At 36.2% G+C, this 22550-nt stretch overlaps 1 protein-coding gene across 1 annotated transcript in view; it reads left to right on the forward strand.

Annotated features, from left to right (window-relative positions):
- Nucleotides 1-3522: 3522 nt before the first annotated feature.
- Nucleotides 3523-22550, forward strand: part of LOC104079841 (transcription factor SOX-6-like) — a gene marked incomplete at its 3' end in the record, with an annotated part of 88799 nt that continues 69771 nt past the window's right edge. Inside the window, exons 1-2 of the mRNA XM_009582015.1 lie at nt 3523-3782; nt 19112-19322. Coding sequence (XP_009580310.1) covers nt 3543-3782; nt 19112-19322 — 451 coding nt within the window. The remainder of the gene's footprint in view (nt 3783-19111; nt 19323-22550) is intronic.

The raw sequence follows: 22550 nt of genomic DNA on the forward strand, positions 1-22550 counted from the left end.
CCCCCCCGGGATTTTAGCAAATGCATTTTGAATATTTTAAATATTTTAAAAATTGGGAAGTTATTATGGCTTAAAATTTGACTGGTATTCATACTCATATTTTAACATTAAAACATTTTAACACAACAACCTGTTCTATGGTTTAATGTTATCATAAACATAAACTACTCAAATGGGCCAGATTCTTCTCCCTTTGAATTTGGTGAGACCTTGGAGTTATTGACCGAACTCTGCCTTTGGACCTGATGGAGTTCCGTGTACAGAATTCTCCCATTTAAGTAAAACCAAACAGGTAATGAGTAAAAACCTGCATGAAGTAATTGACTGGATAACACCCAGTCGCAGAGTTTATATTTACTCTGTTTCACTGATTATAAACCCAGGCATAATCAATATTTGGTGCATAACCTGGCCCCCTCAGAAGACGCGTACACGTGAGGTATATTGATTGAGTTAATGACTGTGCTGGGAAAAGAAGGTGGAGGGCTTGGTCTAGCAGGGTCCTACATCTCTGTCCCTTTTACCCGAACGTTTAAAATCTAGCAACCAAAAACCCGAAAGGTACCATTAAGTGCTGACCTCTGACCATAATTAATGCGCTAAATCTTGCCGTTTTAACAAAGGTTTGGGGGAAAATAGAAGCGAAACACACCCCTAAAAATTATGTCATGAGGAGAGCAAGTGCCTGGGAGGCCTGCCTGAGCTTGTCTTTCTTTTCAGGCTCCAGGACTATAGGTAACTGAGTAAAGTGCAGTCTGAAAACATGTCTGACCGTAATGCAGCAGTGGAGAAAAGGGGTAGGTGGAGCTAGAAAGCCTTTGAACCCTGCTCTTGGTCCATTCTCTTAGTCTAGTACAGAAAAAAATTGCTGGGCATGGCTAGAGATTATTGTTGAATGCAGCTTTGTCAGTATAATTTTATTTTTGGGGTTAAGAGAGTCCCCTTTTCTCTATGTAATCAACTTAAACAACAGAACATGAATAGAGATTTTTATTTAGTTGTGTTTAAAACATCATGCATAAGAGGAAAGTATATTAGTGTATAAGGCAAAGAAAAAGTGTTTCCTCTATAGTGCATTACCAGTAGATAGCTTTGCTGAATGGTCACTTGAGGAAATACCAAAAGCCTGTTTATGAAATATAGAGGTGAAGCCTTTCCAGATTAATTATATTCAGCATGTAATTTCTAAACTTCAGTCTGAATTTTGATTTTCAATTAACATTCCCAATTTGAAGATAATTTTCTATTTAATGTAATTGCAGGAAATAATTTATTGGCTGATTAAGACTGAGGGCCCAGCCTTCCTTAAGAAAACAGTCCCTAACAAACCAGCCTTTAAAGCCAACTCGTAGCTTTGGACAGATTCAGCCTATTTTTGCAGCTGCAGAGTTGTGTTTAATTAGGATTGTGCACTATTATTCATTGGTGCAGTTTGTAGTTGAAATTATTCTTAAGAGACATTTTCATTTCTAGTTTTGTGTCATGATTAATTTATGGTGAAGAAACAGCCATAGCTATTGCTTTTCACAGAAGCTCGTTCGGTTTGAAACAGGAACGAGATCTGCTGAGAAGGTGAAAGAAAGAAAAATCCTTTATTGTGACTTTCAGTTTTCATGTCTGGTTTTCAAATTGCATAGAGTGTTGACTTATATTTTCATGTGAGTGATTACATTAACATGACTATTTTAATGAGAAAAGGGAAAGTAAACCTTTTATTTTATCTTGGATCATAGTAATTATGAACGAGAACCTTTTGAAGTACGTACAATAATGCTGGTTGCTGAACTCTTGGCATGTTCTCTGTAGCATCAACACAAATTCTTTAGCGTAGTAAGAATGTAATACACGGTTTAAATTCCTCAGTTCTGCTTATTGGCAACATTAATATTAGACTCCCACTTACACTTAGGCTCCCCTAAAGAAAATGCAAACCTTTTTTTCCCCACCAGTATCGAGTTTAAGAGGCCGGATTATCTCTATTTACAGAATAGTTATTCTAAATAGGTATCAGTGTTTTAATATGTTTCAAAGCACTTCAAAGCTTGTAATACTTTCATATAGAGCTGTACATAATTAGATTAGTTGATCCTATATTAATTTTTTTTCACTGTAGGATACTAAATTTGAACTCCTCATTAATTGTGAGAAATTTAGCATTAGCTGTTAAATCCTATGTGAAACACAGGCTGCTACATAAAAACTACTGTTTAAATTGGAATTAACTTAATTATTTTTCTTTGCACTTGATATTTCCTTCACTGTAATATTCATGAAAGCATGTGACAGTTTTGTAAATTTAACTGTTATTCTCAGATTTCCAGACCCTTTAATCAGTATTTATTTGTCTGTAGAAACAGTACTAGCAAGTTAATGATTTGCTAATTTGAAAAATGCTCATGTGGTTTCCTATGTTAACTGATTTGTGCATTTTTAAAGAAATGGTATGAAATCAATTATTGTTAAAAAGCAATTAAGGTAAAGATCTTATTCCTTAGTTTCTCAGCAACTTCAGTGTCAAGTATATTCTAAAGTTACTAAAACCTGGGAAAATAGCTGATATATTTTAGCTGTCTTTCAGATTTATTAATGATTGTTTTAACAGTTGCAGTTAATCTTATTAGAAATTTTAAACAAAGTGTTTTCAGATTCTGAGTTGAAGTCAGTTATATTTTCGTATAAGTGCAGAAACTGTGGTGAAAGCTGTGTTTGCATATGAGATGGTAGTAAGAGGCCATTACTAGGAAAAGACATTTAACATAAATCAATGCATTTATTCATTACACTTTTAAGTCATTTAAAGTAATTTGTTGAGCTATATCCTGTACTTGATGCCTAATGTGAAAGGAAACATAACTATTTTAGATTTTTAGTTCAAACTGTAAAAGATTACTCAGACATTACCCATCCATTCAATAAACCGTTCAGTTTTAGAACACTTTTGTACATGAACATCTCAAAACACTTTCCAAAAGGTAAAACTGGGTAAAAATTTTAAGCAAGGTAAAAGCAGATGCAGCTTTAAACAAACAGCAAAAGGACTTACTTAGCAGAAGTTGAAATGGATTTAAAAATTCTCATCTGTGTAGAAAACATCTTCTGCTTGCAAGGAATGAGGTTAGGAAAGCCTGATGGACTCTCTCATTTAAATGTTTGCTTATAACCTTCAGATTGCTTATGGCAGTAAGAGTTTAAAGACTTGAACTCCTATGCAAAATCAACATGAAAATACCAATAAAATCACTATTTTCTTACGGCTGGAGAAAATTATATTGTTTGACAAGTCTAAATGAATAGTCTGACACCATATAACTTAACCCTGACCTTGACTTGGCATCAATGAATACTTTATCTCAGTGTTTTGGATCCAGATCCCCCAAGCCCGTACTTTTTAGAGTAGTTTTGTCGACTGCATATGATTAATTTTAACTGTTGTAGGGAAGTGTGCCTCCTATCTGGGTGGTTTAGAGGACTGTTTTGAGCATGATTTTTTTCATTTAACACCAATGTTTTCTTTTTGTCTGCTTTTCTTGTTTTGTAGAAGAATGTCTTCCAAGCAGGCTACCTCTCCATTTGCATGTGCAGCTGATGGAGAGGAAACAATGACCCAGGACTTAGCATCACGAGACAAGGAAGAGGGCAATAGTGATCAGCACGTGACCTCTCATCTGCCTCTACATAATGTAATGCACAACAAACCTCACTCTGAGGAGCTACCAACTCTGGTCACGACCATCCAACAAGATCCTGAGTGGGATGGAGTCATCTCAGCCCAACACAGAATGGTGAGTTTCACAGTTCTCACAGTGGCTTTCTAAATTATTATTGTAAAAGACTGCTCACTTCCATTTTAAAAGACATGTTCAGTACAATCCTTCACGGGTGTAAAGCTTTTTAATGTTAAAGTGTCGGTGTTAGTAATAGATCAACATCAATATGGTGTAATTGTAAATTACAGTTGTATAATCTTCTTAAGTATACAGGTCTATATGAATGAGGTCATTTGATGAGTTCACCTTCGGAAAGGAAATGCATCTATTTATCATGTTTTCGTTCATACCTTGATTTATGTCATAACCTTTCTAGCTCATATATTCAAGCATTAATTTCTGACAGGAGGATGTAGCTCACAACTGTTTGTCATCTGCAAAGTGTTGTGCTGAAGGAAGAAACTTTAATGTGTTTTTTTACTTGTCTCTCGGAAATAGAACCCACCAAATCTAGAATATTACAGCTTTACACCACAACAAAGAAGCTGGTATTTTAGGTGACAAAAACATCCTGCTATATTTATAGGAAATTACAACTTTTTGTGGCGGGGAAAGGTGTTTATGAGTAACTATGTCATGCTCTTCTGCTCTAGATCACCAGTTTGTATATAGGTGATGTTAGCAATGATCAGAATTATTGTCTGTATTCTCTTCAGTAGCCTAGATAAAGTTATTTTGCAGTTGTAATTCTGTCTCTGCATCCCGAAAACTCTGCAATAAATGGGCAGGCTGAATGAAGACTGAATGGGCATAGCATCTCAGTCAATTTATTTTCCTTGCATGTGTTCCTCAGGAACAGAATTAAGGTACGTGGAGCAGCCAGGTGTTCTGTAAATTTAGAACATCATAATTCCAGACTCTCCATAAAGTGACTTTCACAGACATTAAATTCACACAGTTAGTTTAAAAAGAATACCCTGCCTTTTAATAAAATTTCTTCTGTATTTTTATTAAATGTCTATGAGCGGATTTTTTTCAGTAAGATTTTTTTTTTCCCAGTATGAATCAGCAGCTTTCAATGAGGTTAAAAAACAACAATTGTAGAATTTTTTTGACAGCTCTAAGAGTAATGAACTTATTTCAAATTTGTCTAGAAATAATAATTCTAATGCATTAACCAACACAGATACTGGAATTCTTCACGCATATTGTGATGCTTGGAATTAATTAAATAATAGCACTGCAATAATATCTATTTTGTTAACATAGTGGGGTTTTTTTTTGTTTTTTCTAAAATCCAATTGATTCAAAAGATCATACCAAACCAGAAAAATGCTACCCAGTCTGTAATGCACAATTTAACCCAGTGCAGAACTTTCTGTCAGGCCTAAACTATTCCTAAGTATTTGGGCTGCTGTCATGAAGAAGGGAAAATTTCAACTGTAAAAATGGCTTTGAAGAAAAATGTAATTTGTAATTTGGCAAGGTAGGTTGAAACTTGTATATATGGCTTCTAAGCAGATTTCTCAGATGGAACCTCACTGTGGATGGAGAGTCACCCTTTTGCCCAAGTCATGTGATAAGCACATCAGAATAATTTTAACTTCTATGTTATCAGGAAGACAAGCGGGATGTAGACTAGAAAGGATTGATCAAGTCTGTTGATGAACAAAATCAATCTGTGAATTCATCAGCTACTTTCCTGTTCATTCAGAGGCATGTGCACTCTGGGAATTTCGGTCTTAGGACACCAGTAACATTGATAAAATGACTCTGTCCCAGAGAGAAAGGAACTCCTAGCCTCTAGGAGTCCCTCAAAGTATTTGTTTTTGATTCAGGCTGTTCCTTGGACCTGAAGTAATGCTTGAGCCAAAAGGATAGAACCTCTTGCAGTATGATCAGTTGCTTTCATTTGTGTTGCTCTGAAGTGGGTTTACACTTACAGCAATAGAGTGCAATCCCTGTTTTCTTTCTTTATGCTGCACTATTATGTTAATGCTTGCTGTACCTCTTGGACCGGCATGAATCAATACCCCGCTTATCGTGTTTCAGAACAGGTGCATAAACTTTGCTTGAGTGACTTAGCACTCTGGGTTTCCTCTCTCCTTTTTTCGGTAAATATTCCATCATATATGTAAATGAATGTCCTGAAAAGCATTAGGAGTTTCCACAATTCCCTTGGGTTAAATCTGGTGGTGGATGTATGTCATCCTTATTTAGGTAGCTCTCAGCTAAACCAAACAGATTTTTTTGCCCAGCTCAAACCTGGGTATAACTTACAAGGCTTGGCTGGAAGTGACAACAGAAGTTCTAAGGCATGCCCTTTGGTGGCACTTAAAAGAGATCTAAAATGTACAGAGCAAGGTGTTTAGGTGTTTACAGTTTAGGCGACTTAGATGACTAGTTAGATCACAACAGTGAAGTGGTGAAAAGATTTTTTTCTCCTTGAGGAACTGTCATTTAGGGTAACTTGTTTGATTTTTTAAATTATTTTTTTCTCCCTTATTTATGTCCTTCATGAGCAAATCTTTTTAAGCCTCAATTAATTGCATAAAGTTTCTCTGAAACACCTCAGTCTCCAAGCAGACATCAATATTGCTAAGAGAGAATTCAGAGGCACCTGCAATTTTCCCAGTGAAGGCAATTTCATACCCCTTAGAGGGAGGATAGGAGTTTCTTTCCAGAAAGACAAATTCCAGAAGGTGGGTTGGGCAATTTTGAGATAGGTGCTGTGGTAGTGACCACTTCTCTACTTAATAAAACCAAATTCCCAGAAGGTAAGCGCTTTCTGACCTTCGCCAGACGGATCCTTTCAAAGCAGATTTGGAGAAGCACCTGCTCATACCATTTACACGGAAAGTAAAGACAGTAGTGCTGTCATTAAAATGCATCAATAATGTGTGTTGTCTGGTTATAAGATAGTAAATTCAAAGAACGCTGTGTCGACATATGGGGAGGAAGAAATTTCTCTTTTATGTAGGACCTAATTAAGGGCACAATCCTGCATCCTTTGCGCCCTTAAAACTACTAAGGAGTTCACTGGAATTTGTGAGAGCACACAGTATGCATCCTAACATGCTACGAGGGCCGTACAGATCTTAGGTGAAAAAAAGATACTGTAGTAGGGCAATTTGCCTGAAAAAAAAGATTGAGGTTTTTCCCCAACATTTATGGTATGCAGCCCTTTCTGTAATATAAGACACCTTTAAACTACGTTGTGTATTATCATAAAAAAACCACACTGGCTAGAAATGTTTTCAAACTTTCACTCCCTTTTGATATCAGGCATTGCTTTCCACTGAGTCCTTTGTGTATTCTGAATGTCTGGAAGCCAAAATATTTTGTTTTAACTCCCACTCTATAGTATTTCCCAGCTGTGTACTTATATGGTGTAATAAAAGGATTTAACAAATGGGAAATAGCAGCTGCATTTGGAAATTCCCTTTGTGCTCCCTTTTCATTTGACAGATTCAGCAATGTGTAACAACTGTAACGTCAGACCTGTAATGACTTACACTGCGAGTATCGTATCACCAGCCAATTTGATGTTACAGTGGGGAGAAAATAAAACAACTGAAAGATTTCTGTAATGCCTTATTGCTGAGCTGAAAAGATTATATGTCTATTTCTAACTATAACTTAACATAAAAATACCTGGACATATGGGTATTTATTGCTGCCTGTAGTTCTACTAGAAAATAAAATCGATTTTAGGCTAAGGACGTATCTGTTTGCTGCAGTAAACTGTAGGGAAGAGGGCAAAGTGGTACTAAGATAATGAGGAAACTATCTTGTTTTCTTCCATGAACAGTGAGTAGCAGGCAAGAAATACAGTCACGTTTATAGATTGCGTCCAAAACCTGGCTCTCTTGGGGCAACAGACTGAGAGAGGATGAGGGGGGAAGCCAACAGTACTTACTTTTGCTAAATTTAATAGTAACTGAATTGTTGTATCCCAATAACATGTTTACTAGTAAATATGTAAAGAAAGGGAGTATCATAATTTGTGCTTTGTTCACTGGGGAACCAGGAATGGTCCCCATCTTCATATAGAGCCCCCCACAGCTTGTGAGGTAACTTATGAAGGTTTTTTATTTTTGCTCTGAAGTATCAGGAGAAAGCAGTGCCAACAGCAAGGTACAAAAGTAGATGGACAAGTGGCCTGATCTTCTTTGAGGAACAGGATGGTGTATTCCCATGGCTGTAAAGGCTAGACGTGGGCCTTGCGAACAATAAATTTGAGCAGCTTTAACCTAATGAAATCTGGAATCTTTCTCCAAATCGTAGAATTCCACCCCCCCGCCCTCAGCAGTAAAAAGAAGAGAGAGGCAAATTCTGTTCCCATCCCCAATCCCAATATAACAATCTGGTGACAGCCAGGGTTTGTGAAGAACTCGCAGGCACTGTGCCCATCACTATATGTGATGATGTACCACTGTGATGGGCACCGTACTCTTTGCTTTTCCCACTGATGTTCCTCCCCTGCCCACCACCGTAGGGGGTATGTAGACAGCGCGTGCCTGCACAGAGTGAGGGCATCCCCATCTTTTTGTTCTACTGTTACTTGGGATGATGCAGTGAGAGATTCTTACAGGGAACCACAGCAGCAAGTCAAGTCTAAAGGATGGGTATTATTTCTCTGTGGGTGAGGAAAAACAAACACATATACGTATACAAATACAAGTTAATTACCTCCAAATATATGCTAGTTTCCCCATACATTTCGTAACATCATTCAGAGACCCCTTAGATTTAGAAATGAAATGTATCTCATTGGATTTTATCTCAAATGGCAACATCGACATATATTTCATAATTATGTCAAGTCTCTGCCTTCTGTTGACTTCTTGCCAAAAGAGTGGAAGGCTTGCTACCTTTCCACTGTCTCAGCAGTACTGATAGCAGATTTGTATATGCAGCAGGAAAAGTGAAGATCTCTTAATGCCACATGTATTTGTTCCTTTTAAAATAATTTTAAATCACCAAGTATCAAATTTAATGTTATATAGCTTTCACAAAACTGCTGGCATCAGAAAGGCAGAAATAGGTGCTGTCCTGAAGGTCTTAATGTTTCAGTGCTTACTGTCTCCACATAAAACAAGCACAATCCTGTCGCTCCCTCCTCCTTCTTTTATTAACTTCCCTTGTTGAAAGTGCTTCCCTTTAAGGAAAATAAACTCAGGGTTTTAGGAAAGATCACTGAAAAACGTTTACACATGCTAAACACTGTGAGTGTGTTGTTATATACATTCATGGCTTCAAATTCTCAAAAGTTACAGATACAATTACATGTTTTGAGATTTTATTTTTAGTTCATTTACGGGCTGAATATGAGCATATAAAATGCATCCAATATAAATGCCCTAAACTCTGGCAATTCTGTATTTGCTAAATTGCTCATGCAGCTGTTATTTACATGTACAAATCTGAGTTTTGTGGTGATCAAAAGCAATTCTACTGTGCTTGTGATACTATTTCCGCATGCCAGGTAGTGCATCAGAATTTTTATCTAACTAAAGAGATAAATACCTTCATATGTAATTGCATCGGTACAAAGTTTTGGCTGATACTAAAGGGTGTGAAAAAGCAGATTATATGATATTTTATTTTTCCATAAAATAGACTTCTATAAGGAATATATTGCAGAAAAGATAGAAATAATTTTTTTCAAGCACATTGTGCTTGAAAAGCATTTGGGTATGTGCTTAACTTGACTTTATTACAACGACCAACAACTATAATGTTAAGCACATGTCTAAAGGTTTGAAAGATCAAGGACTTAGTTTTACTAGCTTTAGCATGAAGAGATGTTTACATTTCATATTAAAAATAATAAAACAGTTCCCTAAAAGTGTGCAGGATAATGTGCTTAATGGGGGTGGTGAAATACAAAATTGACTTTATTTTAAGAAGAATCAAGAAATTGTTCTTTTTGGCATGCCTGTTACACTTGTATTATTTTCGTTTTGACACTGTACAATTTTTTTTCCAAACACATGATCTATTCTAAACCTTTCCCTATATTGTAGGGTGAATTGTGTTTAAATAGAATTAATCGTCACCCGAATTCTTTGCAAAAGACTTCTAGTTTATGTTCATCTAAGCCGGTAGTAATTTTATTTCTTTTTCTTATATTAACATTTCCTATTTTTTACAAAGCAATTTCTGAAAAGTTTTTAATTCACTTCTGTATATTGACATGAATTGTTTCAAAAGTAGAAGCATTAACATGCTCTAAATTGTTAAATTTTTTTTTTCCTTGGGCAAGAAGGAATCAGGTATGCATGCTGATTAACACACTCCAGTCATTAACATGTGATTATGTGGGCTGCATATTGAGCACCTGCCAAAAGATAAAATCCAGCACTTTACTACATCTGTGCAAGGACTTTTTGCATTTCTTTTGTACTTTGACAGCTCAAGAGAAAACAGACTCTGGTATCTTTGTTCAGCATAATAAAACTGTGTACATAAAATGTCTTCATGGAGGAAGGAAAGATACTACATATATTTATTTTAATCTTTGAGGCCATGAAAAATCCAGTGACTGAGACTTACACAGCACCAAGTGTAATATGAATCTCCTAATGTACTGTATCACTGACATTCATATACAGTTTACAACATTCCTGCGTGTTTATAAGGATTATCTGTTCTGGGATTCAGCCAATGTTATTGTAATTCACAACAGTTTTATGTGATACCTTTATGTCTCATAAATGTCTTGTTTTTATTTCAATCTTCCAAATGTTTCATCAGTGTTTACCTTAAAGAAATACAAGTACTCTATGCAGCAGGCTGGTTTCCTGCATGCATTCCTCTGCAAATGCTAAAAGGGAAACATAAAGCATGTAATACATGTCATGTAACTATATACAGAGAAGGATTTCCATGTGCATTTGAAATTGCTAAAAACATAAATACAAAATTTATTTTGATATTTACAATAGATCTAGTTATAAGTTGGACAACTAAGACGACCTAATAGGAGGAAGTTGGATATATACAAAGTGGTCTGGAATATCCAAGCCACACAGTCCTTGTTTTATTTGGCAGCTTCTGACAAGCATACATCACAAAATATGTGTCTTTATTTACCCAAAAGGTAAACAGTGCTAATCATCTGGGACTGATCACAATGCATCTTCAGTTTCAGTTTAGAAGAAAATATTAAGTCTAAATACTCATTCTGTAAATGGTTCTTCCATTACTTTTTCCTTAATAAGAGCATTTAACCAAAGTCTAGGGCATAAAGTCTCAATATTGTTGTGATTTATTACCAAACCTAAACACAGGGAGTTAGGACATATGGTATTTGGATAATATAGGAAATCCTTAGCATCGAACTCATACAAAAGCACACATGAGTTTATGCATATCATTTGTGGGTGAGTTGGTTGCCATATAGAAATGATTGGTCATTGTATTTAACAATTTTGAGGTGATTTTCTATTCTGGATTGGAGCAAAATGCCTGTCAACATTTTTTACAGATTTGCTCATTTCTAAAGAGAAGGGCTTAAATCACATAGTTGAAAAATTGTAACCTTCTGAAATCTGTCTACCCAAAAGTTGGTGTACCTGGATTCATTTGGTTTGCTCCGACAACTGAGTATGAAGGGATTTCTGCAACTAGGTGGTCATCTTTTACATCAAACAAAAAGTCCCTGCCTATTCCTTCCAAACAGATACGTAGTCTTGCAGTGACCTATTCATAAGGCCATATTCGTATCATGTACGCCTGATTATTATGTCATCTCATTTTTAGACCTTTGTTCGAAACTAAAGTTATTTTCCTTTTTTTCCCTTAATTTAGCTAATTATTTCTTGGCTAGAGCTAGTGCTTACTGTTGTCTCGTCTCTTCTGGGGGTTTTTAGATGTGTATAAAAGGTGAAATATAAGCCTCTCAGAGATTGTATTCAGCCTATACTTTGGCAGTGAAATCACTGTAAGTTTTATCAGAGTAAACGCTGAGTTAAAGACTTGAGGTTTTATTCCATTACTTGCCATTTGCCCTCCCACTAGCATAATTTGCTGAGACTTTACAAATGATGTTCTCTCAATAGCTCATAGCAGTCATTCTCAAGCCCTGGATTTAAATAAATCTTTCTTAATAAAACTTTTGTTTTTCTTTTAATCGGATGAGAATTGGAAATGATCACTTAGATTTTTAATTTCTCTTAATTCTATTTAATTAAATTCCTCAAAATGGGAAACCTTATTTAATGTAGTGATTGGAAATGATTTTGTAAACATTTGCTTTCATTATATGTTAACTCCAGACTAGTTCCAAGTGCCAGCATGCCTCTAGTACTTGGAATCAAAACCACTCTGGATATCCAACTTTCCTGGGGTGTTTACATGTGTCCCATTCAATGCAGAGACAGATAAATATCCCTTTATAACAGAAAAGCCTCATCCACATGGAAATAAGCAATTCAGCTAACACATTTTATGTTAGTAATATTTGCTTTCTACTTCTGCTTGGCCATTCATCCTGTGATTTCAGTTGAACTCTTACAGTTTTCTCTCTGGCTATTGAGTAGGATTGCAATCGTCAACTTTCAAAGTTGACGGTAGTTATTCTTAAATTATTAACTAACACTGTGACCCTGATTTTGTCCAGCCCACAGTTTTGGTTCCTGAGTTTTCCTCTTCTCTGACCTTCAGAGAGCTTCTCTCTTTGAAACAGAATCGATGCTCCCTACAGGAAACATAAATGCCATCATAAAGGAATTGCAGTGTCTCTATTAAAATCCGCAGCCTCATGCACTCCCCCCTCCTAAGGCTTCCGACCAGAGAATCCAGTTCACCAGAGTGTTGGTCTGTCCTTAACCCTTACAAGGATCCCAAAGAGGGAGCTGTCCCAAGCCAGATCTCCACTCATGATTGTGGAGTCCCCAAACTGAAATGTTGTTTCTCAGCCCGCAAATGCAGTCCCTGTGTTTTGTACTTTGGCCATTCAGAGGAAGGAGCAAGAATATTGAATCTTGATTTTAACCTACAATCTCTCACCAATAAAACTGTCATTTTTTGTGTGTTTGCTCTATTTTGGAAGCGAAAGGGCTTCATAAAAGTTGAGACAAGTTGGCTCATAATTCAGTCTGCAGCTATTGCTATAAACATTAGCTTCCTAATATGAAAAATACTGGGTCAACTTTCAATACCTTTATTTACATCACTTACAGCAGTACTCCTTCATTTATCCTGTTAAAACCAGTGGGACCACTGATGGGAAAACAAACTACTTAAGCTGTTAGAATCTAAATACACAAGAAAATACATTTTTTGCACTAACAAGAAAATTATGATTAGTTGCTCAGTCCCTTTTCAACAGAAACATCTAAGAAGGTATAAGGATTTTCCTTCCTTTGTACAGAAACTAAGCAGCTCTCTTTTTGCAGATTTTATCAATGTAACTTGTGAAATTTAGTGAATGTGCATGCTAAAAAATCATTTTTTCAGAGTAAGAGGCATGCTGAAGTATCTATACATATTATCTTAATGTAACAGTTTCAAAGGAATTATTATGGAGTGTGAAGAAAATACCATGTATGTAGTCCCAAAGAGTCCCCCTCTTTATTTATACCAAGCCGTTGTTTGTAATTATTCAGAATTGTTTCTGCCCTTAGCAAAACTATACTTGAGCCATTCACAGCAGCTCTCAAAGGAATGGCCAACAGGCCACTCGTTGTTTACACCAGGCAGCCTGGAAGGCTGATGAGACTAAGGATACTGTTGTTGGACCACATATATTCAAAGCAAACTTAGGATTGGTTAAAGAAGTATGCTGCCCCTCTAACACAGAAAAGGCCAAGGATAGACCTAGGAAAGCTTTTACCGTATTGCACTGGAATTCTTAATGTTGTTTTCTCATGGACAAATGCGTAGGGGGGGAGGTAGAGGTTTTAGTGGTAAGTAAAAGTATGATTCCATGCACAGGCTACCTATCCCTGAGTGAGCCATGCGTAGGATTTTAGTGTTCATGCCTTGCTAATTTCTGGTTTTCTGTCTTTTGTGCATTTATTTATTTTTCTCTCTTTTGTCTGCTTTGAAACCTAATCCTTAAATTTTAATGGCTATATATAGGTATTTAATCTGTTATAATAGGGACATTTTGTCAAAACACTAAGTACAGTGGATTGAATGATCTGTAATAAAATTTTGTCTGTGCTAATGGGCTGGCAAGGAAATCTATACAGGGAAAATGCCTTTTATTTACCGTGATATTAAAAAACAATGCTTCAAAAATAGACTCAATTTTGTCCCTGCTGAATAGTAAGCAGGTGGGACAGTGGTCCAGCCTGAGTTTCTGTGTTCAGCTGCTGGGCAGTAAGATTTTCTGGTTTAGTCATCTCTGCAATTAAATACCTCTTCAACTTAAAACATTTTTATATCTGAGAAAGTAAGGTAAAAAAGAAAGCTTAAGATGTAAAATCATCATATATGTTGTTCCTTAAGCAGTCAGATTTATGCCTCATTTTCTGTAATAAGCTGTCTTCAAATTTTATTGTTTACCAGTTATTAAGGACTAGTCTGGAAATGCCACCATTGTGGTGGGCAAAAATCCCTGTGCAATACCCTTGTGTATTCTGGGCATAAACGGTTGTCCTACCATTATCCAGTATTAGCGTGTGAGTGGGAGGATAGTTTTATATGTTTAGCAAAGGTATGGTGGGATCCTGAGCAATCTGCACCAGATATCACTTTGGATCAAAATGAGAAGAAACTCACTTTGCTGTGTTATCTGTAGTAAGCAATACTTTTACCTAACACTTTCCGTTAGGACTGAATTCAAAATTTTACAAACATAGCTTTTTCTTAAATTTCTTCTTTTCTAAGCACTCCATTCTTTTTGGACGTAAAACATGCTTCAGATGGACATAATATTTTGATACTGATACTTTATTAATATGTCAATATTGTTCTATTTCTTGACTGGAAATTGAATTAATCCTAATATAGTCAAGATTAAAAATGTGTAGGGTTTACTGTGACCAAATTTCACCAATGTTGGATGAAGAAGCGTACTCTGTGTTAAATCTTTTGTCCATAGACTAAATGTTTGCTATATATCTTATTATAAGATATTTTCTTTTTTTCCGCCTTCTTACATGGAAATCACTGAAATCAGTAAGAATAACACACCTTGAAAAATGCATCTTTCAAAGGGACTGTGATGTGTTGAAGATATTATTTCAAGTTTAGACTTAAAATGCCATTTTACAGAAATACGTGAATTTTAAACTTGAGAATTCAGGGATGTGTCAGTTGTCTAGTGTATTATGTAGCTGTTGGATGAATTTGGGCACCAGATTGTGTCCTAATACATTAAGTGGACATTCATATCAGTCATATTCTCTTGACCATTTTCTTACTAAGTATTATCAGTTATGCTGAGAAAAGTTGACTTGCATGGAGAATTTTCATCAGTGCTGATGGATTGCTCAACTGGATGAAACATTTGAGTTGATCTTGGCTAGGCACTTTACTTGTCTTTACTTCTTCCATGCTCTTGGAAAAAGCATGAAAAACACCTTTAATAGCATCCTTTCTTTCCTCTCTTCAGGTCAAATGAACTGGGGCTTCCTCATTCTGTAAAAGGTGGCTTCATAAAGCATCTCAAGGATAGGATCTCTTTCATTATTGAATCATCCCATATTCAAAGGAACCAGATTCTTCCTTCCTAACCATGAATTTATTTTCTTGTTCTATGATAAGAAGCATGTTGGTCGTTTTCCATTCTGGACTCCAGATTTTCTACTGAGAGTACCTTATACATTAAAGCAAGAGGACCAACAAACAACCGATACCTCTTCTCCCAGACAACACACATGATCCACTAGTCCCTTTTCAGAGGATTCCTGGGCCATAAGGATGTATTTCCAGTTACATTAGGAGGGTATCTGCATGCTGCTTGTGATGTCAATGCAAATTAATTTTTGATAGCCAGGCCTGCATCTGATGTATGTGATAGTTGCACTTTTGGTCATGCACTGGGTGAGGTGCTGGGACATAAATGTGACATGCATTGGTCTGCAAAAGATTATAAGATCCACCAAGTAAATTAAAATCCTTCATAAATTTGCTGCAACCTTTATTTGATTTTCAACAAACTGAACACTGCAGTAATAATTCCCATCAAATACAGTTGAGTCACCTTTCTAGAGACAATAAAACAGAAGTGCTTCCCTTCCCCCATTGTTTTTTGATCTGTCTAGTTTGCCATGAATATGAGGTCAATATAACCTGTTCATATGGTTGGAATAAAAAAGAAAGCTGCCAACAATGGATACATACGAGTAAAAATATCTATTCTGATTGGCCTTCTATAGCTATAAAATTCTTTCTGAAGTCTTTTCAATGTCTCATTCTAGGTACATTTTATTTGTAGATTATTCACAAATTTATCTAGAATCATAGAATGCATGGGAATTGGTTTTGTTTCTTGTAGATAATTGTACGTGCAGCTGATTTAGATTTTTCTAGCTGAGTTCTGCTATTATTAGATAAGGTATTTACACTGGACTGGTCTACAGTTTTTTTCCATTTGCCCATTTAATCCCTTGAATGCCTTTCAGTTTGTGCAGTTCTCCTGCGGAATCCTCAGCCACTCTCTTTAACCATTTGTGATTTCAGAAGAAGATGGGGCTCAGAAAGTCATCCTTGCTGGGTTTCCTAGAGTGCCAATTCAGATAATACACTGCAAATGTATTAGCCATTTAGTGACCCCAATATTACAGCTGTACGACCAAACAGAACCAAAAATATTAGGGATACTTTTTATTCTTTTATTTTTATTCTACATTTTAATTATGCACAGAACTGACAATATGTATTACTCTATTAGTTGGACAGATCCTCATTCTTGCGAAGGCTGTCATTCTGCCTCCGTTCCACAAATGTACATCATTTGCATGGAGTTTAAACTTGTCTCATCTTCATTACCGATATTGCAGACTTTTGGGCAAGAAAAAGAAGTGTGGATATGCTGCCTAGCAGAGGCAGGACTTGGAAAGTCTTTCATTAGCAGCGAAGGAACGTTGTGCTGGACCATGTATGCATCCAGACGAGGGAGAGGATAAGTTATCAGGAGGAAGAACATTCAGTCATTTCTGCTTGCTCACAGATTAGCCTTATCTTCTTGTTTCCGGCCTAAACAATAGATTTAGTGTTCCCTGCTGAGAGCATGAAAAGCCCTGCATTGAGCCTGATGGAGATGCTTCATGTACTGTAAGAGGACGTTGCTTTCTTGAGAACAAACTCCTTTAAAATGACTAAGTTGCTCTTATACTGTAGTCTTCAAAGGTGAAAATGCCATGTTATATAGTATTAATTCTTCATTGAGGAAATGTATTATAGAAATTCAAGTTTTAAATTTGAAAAATATTAGAAGATGCTTTTTTCATCTCCATTGTAACTTAGACCAAATTTAAAAAAAAAATGTAAAGTAGTTTTGAGAAACAATTGAAGATGAGAAAGCCTTCCTTTTCTAAAGGCAGCTAAACAAATTCAGCTCTGTACCTGATCTGCCTAAGCTATGGTTGTCCTTTGTGATGTTTGATTCTTTAACGAATACAAATGGATGGAATGAAAAATTCTGTAATGTTTGATAGATGAAAAAATGAAGGTAAAGTTTTTGTTCCATGTCATGTCTCTTTCCGTCTGTGCTTACAAAACCTCTGTCATTCCTACTGTGTTGACAGGGGTGCTGCTACTGTTGGGATGTGATAGCGTCTTCTTCTAGTTTCCTGTCTTAGTGAATAAATACGTTTTCAACATGGCTGCCTCCTTCTCCAATGGCAATAATAGTGTTGTGCTGATCACATACTGCTGTGCTTGACGACAATTTGTCACCACCACGTTCTATGTAGTCCACAGCCCTTAGTTACCACACTTGCTCATTGTTAGTGTTGCTCCTTCTGTTACATTGCACAGCTACTTCTTAATCTGTTCAAAACTGAAGCAAAGGTTTATGTCTGATGTTGTTGCCGATGGTTAATGTTCTTTAGTCCATCTTTCTTCACACCTTGTTTCACCTGGGACATTTCCCAACACAAGTTTCTTCAGTACTCTGTAGGTGGGTATTTTCAGCTCATAGAGTAGTAGGAATATTATTGTTTGTGGGGAACACTATGCATTGGGAGAATGATTTTTGAGAGAACTATTAATTAATCTCTTAATTCTTAAATATATTGCCACTATTATTATAACTCTTTAATTAAAAAAAAAAAAAATCTGTTTTATGGCATAGAATATATACACTGACATTTCTAGGCATTCCATAAACAAAAAACCTTGATTTTTTTTTACCCCCAATTTTTAGCACTCCTGGCCTGGTATTATTAAAAATTAAAATAGAATAATAATTTTGGAAAGGGAAGTGTGTGAGAAATTCCCACAGTTGAGTTTTTGAGAGCAAATTGAAGAATTTGTGCTCTTTTTAGCTGAAAGAGTGAAAGCAGAGATGCAGTGAATGTTGCATCTATGGTTAGGAGAATGAGGAGTCTGAGCCAGAGAAGTTCACAAAGGGCTTGACTGTTGGGTGGTATCACAAAATTGAGGAGAGTTTTACATTACTCGTTGCTTTTTGATGTCTTTTTTTTTGTTTTGTTTTTTTAGCTTATTGCTCAAATATTATGTGTTATGTTTGACAAGGGAGATTAACCCTTTTTACTTCTCTTTCTGTGTTTTTGACTATATAACACCTTCTCTGATACATGTAGTCTCAATACCTATGTATCAGCGTACATGACTTGTTCTGCCATAAATTCATTTCTTTGCTCATTCTTGTCTATGTTAGCCTGGAAAGTAACATCTCCTTTTGTATATTAGAAGCATTATAACCTTAATTCTTTAAGAAAAGAGTTGAATTTAAAGAGCAGTGAATGAGTATGGGTAGACACATACCATAAGCTTTGTTTAACTGTGAAGTAGATTCCTTGCTCCTCAGTCATTATTGGCCTATCTCTTTTTCTAGTTTTAAAGGTATGTTGTTTTCCATTAGCTGAGGAATAATTTGTCCTCGTCTGTATTTTCTCTCTCGGTGCTACATGTATTGCCCTTACTTAAGGAACTAAAGAATACTGTAAAAGCTTACATTCATTGAAAATGGTGTTGAAGTGACTTGTTTTTGACAAGGGAAGTCCTTGATGAGGAGTATCTCAGGCATGAAGTATGATGGTTAGAAGCATGGAGAGGACTGGCCTTAAGGAAGAAAGAGCCCCTGTGAAGCACTAAAACTGAGAAATTCAAATCATAATGCTCATTTTAGAAACTGAAGGATACATGTAGGCTCGTTAGTGTTACAGACTAATAAATAATGCTTTCAACTTTTACCTGTTTGAGATCCTTCTGACATAAGAGAATAGCCTGTGTTTTTACATTGTATTGTTTCTTTGCAGGAGTCAGAGAGTAATAAGTTATGTTCCCTATATTCCTTCCGAAATACCTCTACCTCACCAAACAAGCCCGACGAAGGAGGTCGTGACCGCAGTGAACTAATGACCAGTGTTAATTTTGGAACGCCAGAACGCCGCAAAGGAAGCCTTGCAGATGTGGTGGACACACTGAAGCAGAAGAAGCTAGAAGAAATGACCAGGACTGAGCAAGAGGGTATGTGTTGGATAAGACGGATACAGTTTCCCCACCCCCAAATCCTACAATTTTTATGGCATAAAGAATGTGTTGGGTATCAAGAGCCAGAAAATTGCATAATTGACAAAGGCTAGGATAAAGTTATTCACAGGTTACCATGGCAATGGTAGCTTGAGATCCATTAGGGATTTTAGACAAATATGCCAGTTTTTTAAAACTTTCTAAATTGGGTTGGTTGTCTGTGAGTCAAAGCAAGAATGTCGGTTTAGGTGAAAACTGAACTCTTACTTGAAAGGTTATGATGAATTCTCAACTGGTTGTAGAGTTGCGAGGGAGATTCTTCAGTGGTATTTGTTCTTTTTCTTTTAAAAGATAAATGTTTATTTTAAACAATAGGAATGAATAAAACATGAGCTGCTTTGTTTTGCCTTAGAAATTCTCATCTTTCATCACCTTAATGACCCAGCATCTGTGGCTAGGAGAATGGGAAACAGTTTTAAGTATAGAGTACCCAGTTCTGACCTCTATGTCTAGAATTGCGGCTGAAGAAATCAATTTTTTTACAGTCTGCTCAGATATTGTTACAAGTGTTGAGAGAGAAAAAAATGAGGACAAATCTTTGAGCTCTAAGGCAGTTTATGTATCCTGTCCTTATTCAGATATTTTCATCGACTTTCCTAAGATTTTGGCCTTGACAGGAACTAAACGGAATTGGAGAATGAGTTTATCAGTATATGTGTGCACATGGTCAGGGTCCACTATGAAAATCTCTCCCCATGTCAAGTAGAATGAAGTCTTGGTTACTTCTGCAACAATACCTTCTAGTCTGTGAGCTCATAAATGGGTTTGAACCAGGGAAGATGTGAGAGCAGGAGGCTCTGAAATAGAGAAACAGGTGTGGAGGCATCTGTGTGGATTCTGTTAGTTAATTTACCAGTGTTGTTTTATGGCATTAAAAATAACCCAGGAAGAATATTTGTAATGTAGTAGAACCACAAGGCAGTAGAACTTTGTGATCCCTTTTTTCTTTGAAATATGAATGTGTTCAGAATGATTTTGCCTCCTCAATTTTATGGCATGGTCACAGTGCTCTTCAAACAGTGCACTTTAGGATCCCTTGGCTCCATGTAGCAATGTAGATTTCAATTAAAATTGATGCTGATACAATAATATGTTTAAATATGGGATAAAATCATGTAGGGATGGAAGCAGGCTTTCAAATTTCTTGGCATAATTGTTAAATGCCAGCACATAGATAAATGTGTTCTATAGGTGTCCTTTCTGAAGCTGGTGAAACATCTCTAAAGAGAGAATGTCCCAGATTCTTTACTACCATCTGTCTGTTTTCAGCTGTAAAGATCACTCTTTTAAAAATTGCTTTCTTCGATTTGGTGGTTAGACTAGGAAAACTATTTTAAATGTTACTTTGGCAAAGTTGTTTTTTACAGTCAGTAGCAGTCGTTCGACACTCCATGCTAATCAAAGGTCTTGGCTCGTACTTTGCTGCGGGAGTATACAAGTTGCTGTTGATTATAGTGACACCACAGCTAAGACTTTTCCAGGAGTATACTGAATGGTGTGCTAATAAAAATGTGCATCAAAAAGTTTAAGCATAGTATCTTACTGTAAGGATTCAAGTACTTCATAGCTTATTTTTGTATGAATTCTCAAGAATTCTCTGCACTTCCTCTGTATTAGTATACACTAGTTGATTTAAGAGAGGTACGCGCACAGCAGAGAGATCCCTCTCGCTGAGTTTGAGCCTTCCATGCTGTATGTTCTCACCAGCTGTGAAATAAAGGTCATTTCTTATCTATAAAATAATCTTGCCTTTTATGGGCCACATTATACTAGAAAACTATTCTAAAGTCTGCCTGTAAGTTCAAAGGTAATTGACTGTATCTTCATGTTAAGTTCTTTTCGATCCATCTAGCATTTTATTTTCTGTAGAAAAAAAGGTCGCTTCCATTTTACAGAAAATAATTAATGGGCATCTGACTGGTACCATATAAACTAACACGGAAAAATCATTAATAGAAAGATTGGAAACTCTTTAGGATGTTACACTTAGGAAGTTCAATGGTTTTAAACTTCTGTGTAGACTAGGAATACCAAAATTCTTATGACAGATTTGAATAGCTATTTCAGTATTCAGAGGTTTCTCTGAATTAAAAAGAAGGAAACTCTCCATACTTGTTTGATTAGAATAAAATAACATTTTAAAAATAATTACTATTTTAAGACTCTGATCTTTGTTGTGACTGTGGGTGCTGCAACTGACTCAGTGCAGAGTCAGTTGGAGAAATGAAGTCTGAGATTATGAGAATGTTTTGCCATCTTATAGTCGCTTTTAAACAACCTAATGAATAGCCTAATCACACATGTACCATACATGATGCTCTTTAACATCTGTCCTTTAAAATAGGTTTCTATGGAGTTCTTTTCTTACAATGGTATGCAGCCAGTCCTGTTGAGGAGCCCTTTGTGTAATAAGTCCTGATCTGTCACAAAATTGCCTACCCAAATTGAAAAACACCTGCTGATTTTTTGAGCAAAGAGATAGTGTAATATAATTGCTTTAATGAATGCAATAGGGAAAAGACATGTATTTCTACTGTATACTAACATGTAAAATCTGTGGGGCTTGAAGTCTCGCATCACTCCTTTGAATAAATTAGTAGTACATGTTAGCATCTTTTGTGGGGAGGAGCTCCAGGGCCGTCGATGTGGGAATTGGGCTAACATACGGTCATACGTCAAGTGTGGAGTTAGAAGTGGAATAAAGAACTCAAGAATTCCAGTCATCTGCTCTAACCCCCACACGAGTACAGCAACAAGTCTCTTCTAATGCTGTTATAGTAACTTTCTGGTCCATCTGTAGGATCTGAATTTGAGTAATATGAGTTGCTGGTGTCAAATACTTAAATATTTTGTGGTATACCTTCAGATATTAGGTGTCTGCTATGCTTGTATGTACTACTTGTGGTCTCCATTGTACCTAATAACATTGGGAAAGAAATATATACTGAAAGACTTTATCATGTCTAAATAGATAGATTTAATCAGAGTCCTTTGGCTTCTGAAAATAAGTTGTCTAATGAGAATTTCATCTGAGCAGCTGTGACTGAGGAGGTCAACAGGCATTGCCTAAGAGAATATGGCCCAGCTGGTTAAATCTGGTTGTTGTAGTGATTTAAATGGTCAAGTGCTGCTTGTAATCCAGGACCGTCTGTTTGTAAAGGAAAG

Source organism: Fulmarus glacialis, unplaced genomic scaffold, assembly GCF_000690835.1.
Source record: "Fulmarus glacialis isolate BGI_N327 unplaced genomic scaffold, ASM69083v1 scaffold16377, whole genome shotgun sequence".
NCBI classification, from domain to species: Eukaryota; Metazoa; Chordata; class Aves; order Procellariiformes; family Procellariidae; genus Fulmarus; species Fulmarus glacialis.